Genomic DNA, 5,956 nt, shown 5'->3' on the forward strand with positions numbered 1-5,956 from the left:
ACATCAAAGACAGAAACACCCTGTTGATTTATCACGTGATTTGATGAAGGAAAACAGAAATCCAGAGGTGCTGTCTCCATCCACAGCATCCCTGAGCGTTACAGAGACCGGAAATGAAATGAAATAAAACAAACTTATTGTGATGTGAAGATTCAAGTCAGGAGGAGTTTCCTGTAAACAACAGTGTTTATTTTTACACGCCATGTTTATTTATTTGATCATAAACACGGATACTGTTCCTTCACACCTATGATAGGTCACAGACTGGTTAAGTGTTCGAGCTGTAACGTCAGAGCTGTTGAAAGCCTCGGCCAACAATGACAGCGTACTTATCATGCTGCAAACTCTCTATTTAGTTTGACCATTGTTTTCTATAAGGGCCCGGAACATGATTTCCCTCCTACCAGTCTTAAGTTGGCGCTTTTTTTCATTTGCTTGAATTGGACCTGTGTTTTTTCCTGTTATTGTTCATTTATAGAACTGTCTCCTGTCTCGACATCACGGTCTGTTAACTGGGCCGTTTCCTATTTTACATCCTCCCATACATAAATTATGATATTCTGCTGCTGATAATGAAAGCCTCGCACAAAGAAGTTTTTTTTATTATTATTATTATAACAAGGCCTTTATTCATTTATTTTCTACACACTGCTCAGATAAGACAGCCATTATTTGATTTCAATGAAGCCCCAGCGCCATGTGCTGCGCCCGCATGTGAAAACGTAGTTTGTAGATTTCTTCTAAGTGTGGAGCTGTGATGTAATGTGTCTGCAGGTATAAATATAGAGGCATGGCTGCACAGCGCCCATGCAGATCAATGTCGCTCCGGCGCTGAAGCCAGTGCGCCTGTCGGTCTGGGAATGAGCGCAACTTCCACACGCTCCTCTCTGCCGCGCCGCTGCTTCTTCTTCTTCTTCTTATCGCTTCATTGGAAAGGCAAACGCCGGGAGGCTGCTTTCAGAGCCAGACCCGGGATGGGCTCTCTGGCGGCCCTGCGGACTGTCCTGGTCCTGGGCCTGGTGACCGGACTGGCGGGATGCGCCCCCGGCTTGAACCGGACGGCGGACCGCTGGGAGGCCCTCTACTCCCGGTCCCTGGCGCGGATCCCGGGGGAGAAGCGGGAGGAGATCAGCCGGGACAGCGACTACCTCCTGGGCATTAAAAGGTTGCGGCGCCTCTATTGCAACGTGGGGATCGGCTTCCACATTCAGGTGTTACCGGACGGTAGAATAACTGGGGTCCACAACGAAAATCGTTACAGTAAGTTAAGTCAATTATTTATTGATTAGATATAAGCTGATTGTTTAGTGACACGGTTATTGTTGGAGTAATACACAGTCTGGACTGTGTGTTGTTGTTTGAGAAATTAAATTAAAGTTAGTCTTTAAGAGTTAAATGATTGAATCGATATTATTCTGATCAGACAGTGACTCAATCTTGATCACCTGCTGACACCTGATGCACAGCTGATCCCTCTCACGAGGAGATGCTGCTCCTCCTGTCAGCCAGAGAACAGCTCACAGACATTGATCCATGTCTCAGTGCCAACATCTGGAGTCCTTCCGTAGTGCCGCTGAGCACGGTAGTAGCTGTGCGCTCACTGGCACTACAGTGCGGGTGCTTTCCGCCTTGTGTGTAACCAGAGCTCGCTGTGATCCAGGCCAGCGGCTAGTCAGCTCCTAAAGTTAGGACACAGCGCGCAGACCCATCTGCTGAGCCAGATTAACCCCGGCGGTCCGGCTCAGATGCAGCCGCACACCGCCTCACATATGCAGACACGAAGAATAACAAACATGTATTTGTCCAACATGTCACATCTAATCCCCGGCATCCCCTGTTTGTGAGCTGGGACAAAAAGACGCGCTGCCCGGGAACTTCAGGCTCGTTGTCTCTTTGCGCTGCCTCTGGACTATTTTCAGACAAGGCATAAAAATTCAGGCAGATACATTTCAGAAAATCTCTGTGAGGAATTCAAGCCACTGTGAAGCATTTTCACATGCAGGAACAAAGGACACACGCGGTCAGCAGCAGGTCCATACACCTCCCCACTCTGTAACAACACAGTCATCACACTGACGACTACACACTGTCATCAGGTGTGTTGTTACACTCAAACAAACCTCAGAAGAAATACTGTTGTTTTTGTGACTTTTTAAACCCACAATATGCTAGTAATGATCATATCGCACAAAATAATAATACATATATTTAATTTTTAGTAACATCTATGTCAGGTTGAGATTGATTAAGCCTGTTTTGGAGGATCAGGTTTTCCCTTCACCTCTCACTCCTGTATCATTTGAATTTAGTGAAATTACAGTGACGTCATCTTGATTAGTGTCAAAACCATGAAATCACGACTAAAATGAAATGTCTTCTGTTATTGATTATAGTTATTTGGCACACAATCAAACATGTAATTTGTCCCCTGAATTTACAGCAGAAATCTCAAATACAATAATAATACAATAGAATAAAATAAAATGATATATAAATAGAATATAATAACTGAATTCTTTATCTTTTTGAAGAGCTGCAACTCGTCCTCTGGGACACAAAGTATTGTCGGGGGGGGGGGTGTGTGTGTGTGTGTGTGTGTGTGTGTGTGTGGAGCAGGAGCAGGTCTGAATGTGTCTTCTCCCTGCAGGTCTCCTACAGATCTCTCCAGTGGAGAGAGGAGTGGTGACTCTGCTGGGGGTTAGAAGCGGACTGTTCGTGGCCATGAACCGGCGAGGAAAGCTGTACGGATCTGTGAGTGTACGACTGTCACACACATACCCACACACGCGCGCGCGCGCACACACACACACACACACGACAAAGAAAAAGAAAAAACTTTTGCTTTCAGTTTGCTTTTGTACACTGTGTTAAACTTGATAACAGAAGTAGTAGAAAGTGTCCGTTTATCAAGATCATAAGGATTTTAGAAGAACTGAGGTCAAGAGTCCGAGTTCACCTGACACCCCCCCCCCCCCCCCCCCACCACCACCACCAAGATCATTTTTACCAAATGCGAAAAAAAGTCTGTAAATTGTTTAATTGATGAATGATGTTTCACACCCACTGACCTGATCTCTGGTGGGAAAACACTGAATTCTTGTGTTATTTATCTGTTTGCTGTTTGTCAAATTTAAATAAAACTGTATATTACTATCAACAAATAAAAGAGACACAGGTTGTTAACACTCACAAATTCAGACTTTAAAAAACTGTGATGATAACTCTACATTAAGAACTGCAGCAAAAGAGCAACTGCAAAAAAAAACCCATTAACATCGGACAAAGCTTTAAATCACTGAAACAACATTTTCTTCTTTCTTATTATATCATGTATGATTACTAATGGAGACTTACACATCGCTAAATTAATAAGTAATTAAATTTAAATTAAATGAGTTGCACCCCGGGAACTAGTTCTTACATCTTACTTCACTCACTCACTGTGTCAACAGGAAAACATTGATTAGTTTGTTCATATCTGACTGTTTAGATTACAGAGTAACAGCAGTTATGTAGATGAACATAGCTGTCGTGTTTGAGCTGACACTCATCCACAGTGATATTTAATAACAATGCACTGAGAAGATTTTAAATCACACTTGACAAAGTAACACAGCATATTTTAAAAGGTAAAACATAATGCTAGCTTAGGTTAGCATAGTCAGATATTTCTAACTAATCATAATGTGAACTGCATGAAACATGCACATTTCTCCATGTATGCATTTCTCCAATGGGAAAGTGTGTCCAAACTTTTGACTCATACTGTAAATGAAAAACAAAATCATCCCTCCATTTATAATGGAGAAACAGTTCAGATTGTTGTATGGTTTGTCCCCATGTGTCTCTTCTGATTGGCTGACTGCTTCCTGAGTGACACACAACCAGACCAACCACTTGTAATGGCCTACTACTCTAACTTGGTAAAACTCACCAGTAAAAGCAAATGTTGCTGGTCTGAAGCGAGCAAAACAGATGGTCAAATTCAGGATAAAATGTTTTGGTATTTCAGAAAAACAAACTTAATCCAACAGACACTAATATTTCTCTGCTATATTGACTTCATGACATTCAACAAATGTGCAGCAGTTTCTTGTAGTGTGCTAGCTCAGCCACAGAATGACTGCTTGGTGTTGTGTAGTTAATACTTAAAACAACAATGTGGTGAGGGGTGTGACTGCTTTGTTGTGACATCACAAAGTTCCAGAAGTCCTGACGGCTGGTTTTAAGGCTCAGTTTCTGAATACAGGCTGTGTGCATTTCTCTGTGGACTGAGGCTCTGATACTTTCACACTATCAATATAGAACTTAGACCTGCTTTATAATCAAACTACACATGGACATCTGCCTTTATACACAACTCCTCCTCCAACCTGAACGACCACACAGGTCGCTTTTTTTCAACCCTCTGATTCGACCCATCGCAGTGTCTCCTGAAATAGCGTCCCTACAGCAGCAGGCGTACCAGACCTTGGTTGTCATGGTTACAATAATAAACACGCAGACTGTATCAAGAGCTGCATGCCTACCTTTGTTGCCATGGTTACTATAATAACAGTCATGACTTGGTTAGGTTTAGGAAAAGATGGTGATTTGGGTTAAAATAAGTATTTCCTCATTAGACGGTCTTTGTTGTCATGGTTACAACATAAACATTTAGTTTCACATGGGAATTGAACACCACTCTCCTGTGTCATATTCATCCATCCACCACAACCCCCTCCTGACCTGGAATTTGTCTCTCTTTATACGACATCTCTGTACTTTTCCCTTTGTTCCTGTCATAATCGCTACGACCACTAGATGTCGCCTAGCAACAAAACGTAACTATGGGTCATAATAACCTGCTCCACAGACGACCTGTGGGCTCGTTTTTACAGGAGGACAGTCTCTTCATGCAGTATGGACCTTTAAGTCAGTGGGAAAGACAAACTTAGTGATGGACTTATGAAAAACTGGAGCAACTCAATCCAGTTCTGGGATATTGAGCACCAATGTGTTCACTCACGTCATTCATCATCTCAGCCTCCTTTTTGTGTAAATCTCTGACTCAAACTGCTCCTGTACAATAGCCCTGCAGTCAAAAATAAAGCAATTGTTTGATAGTAATCGCGATGAACAATACCCCCCCCCCCAAAAAAAATGTCCCACCATCTTTGTTTTGTCTCTGCTTTCAAACAATCAGCATTTTCATCCAGCCCCTGTATGTGCCTGTTTTCTCCTGCAGCTCCACTACAACCACGAGTGTAAGTTCAGAGAGAAGCTCCTCGCCAACAACTACAATGCCTACGAGTCGGCGGCCTACCCGAGGATGTACATCGGCCTGAGTAAGAACGGCAAAACAAAAAGAGGAAACCGAGTGTCACCCGCCATGACGGTGACACATTTCTTGCCAAGAATCTAGTGGCCTCATAAATAGACTTCACCTCAATATAGAGACGCAGGGAGGGAGGGAGGGGGAGGGAGATGGGGCTCCAAACTATGATGCACTTTCACACCAAGCTTTATGCAAGTGTATCATATTAGATTTTTTTGCTATGTATATATTCATTTTTTTTAATTTATGTTTAACAACAGCTTTGTATTTTTTAGGAGGGGGTGTCTTTTCACTGTTGGGGGAGGGGGGGGTCAGCGGGGGCATCACAGATGTTTTCTTTTTCTAATTTATCTGATATTTGCTGCTACTGACTGAAAGCCTGTTTTTGAATGTTGGTTTTCTTTGCACTGACTCGCAGCAGTGCTCAGGAGACGTTTGTGACTTCACTGTGTTTTTATTGTGTTCAGCAGAACAGGACCTTTATGAGTCTTAGCCTTCAAAAAAATGACATGAGGTGTCAGACGTGGCAGTGATTGCCCAACGCGCCGGCTCTTTTGTGTGGCACTGGAGCCTAATTGAAACAGTATCATCTTACTGACGGAGAGGGAGAGAGAGAGAGAGAGAGAGAGAGAGAGAGGG

At 43.1% G+C, this 5,956-nt stretch overlaps 1 protein-coding gene across 1 annotated transcript; it reads left to right on the forward strand.

Annotated features, from left to right (window-relative positions):
• The first annotated feature begins 892 nt into the window (after window positions 1-892).
• Window positions 893-5,418, forward strand: fgf4 (fibroblast growth factor 4). Its single transcript, XM_056380484.1, has 3 exons — window positions 893-1,260; window positions 2,648-2,751; window positions 5,228-5,418. Exons 1-3 carry the CDS (start codon window positions 975-977, stop codon window positions 5,402-5,404), a joined length of 567 nt encoding a protein of 188 aa, XP_056236459.1. The 5' UTR covers window positions 893-974; the 3' UTR covers window positions 5,405-5,418.
• Window positions 5,419-5,956: the final 538 nt, after the last annotated feature.

This window comes from Seriola aureovittata, chromosome 1, assembly GCF_021018895.1.
Source record: "Seriola aureovittata isolate HTS-2021-v1 ecotype China chromosome 1, ASM2101889v1, whole genome shotgun sequence".
Classification (NCBI taxonomy): domain Eukaryota; kingdom Metazoa; phylum Chordata; class Actinopteri; order Carangiformes; family Carangidae; genus Seriola; species Seriola aureovittata.

What these genes read in the sequence shown, in the direction of transcription:
- fgf4 (XM_056380484.1), top strand. Translation starts at nt 975, where the DNA reads ATGGGCTCTCTGGCGGCCCTGCGGACTGTCCTGGTCCTGGGCCTGGTG. An exon ending in CCACAACGAAAATCGTTACA is followed by an intron (nt 1,261 to 2,647) that starts GTAAGTTAAGTC and finishes TTCTCCCTGCAG; the next exon opens with GTCTCCTACAGATCTCTCCA. An exon ending in GAGGAAAGCTGTACGGATCT is followed by an intron (nt 2,752 to 5,227) that starts GTGAGTGTACGA and finishes TTTCTCCTGCAG; the next exon opens with CTCCACTACAACCACGAGTG.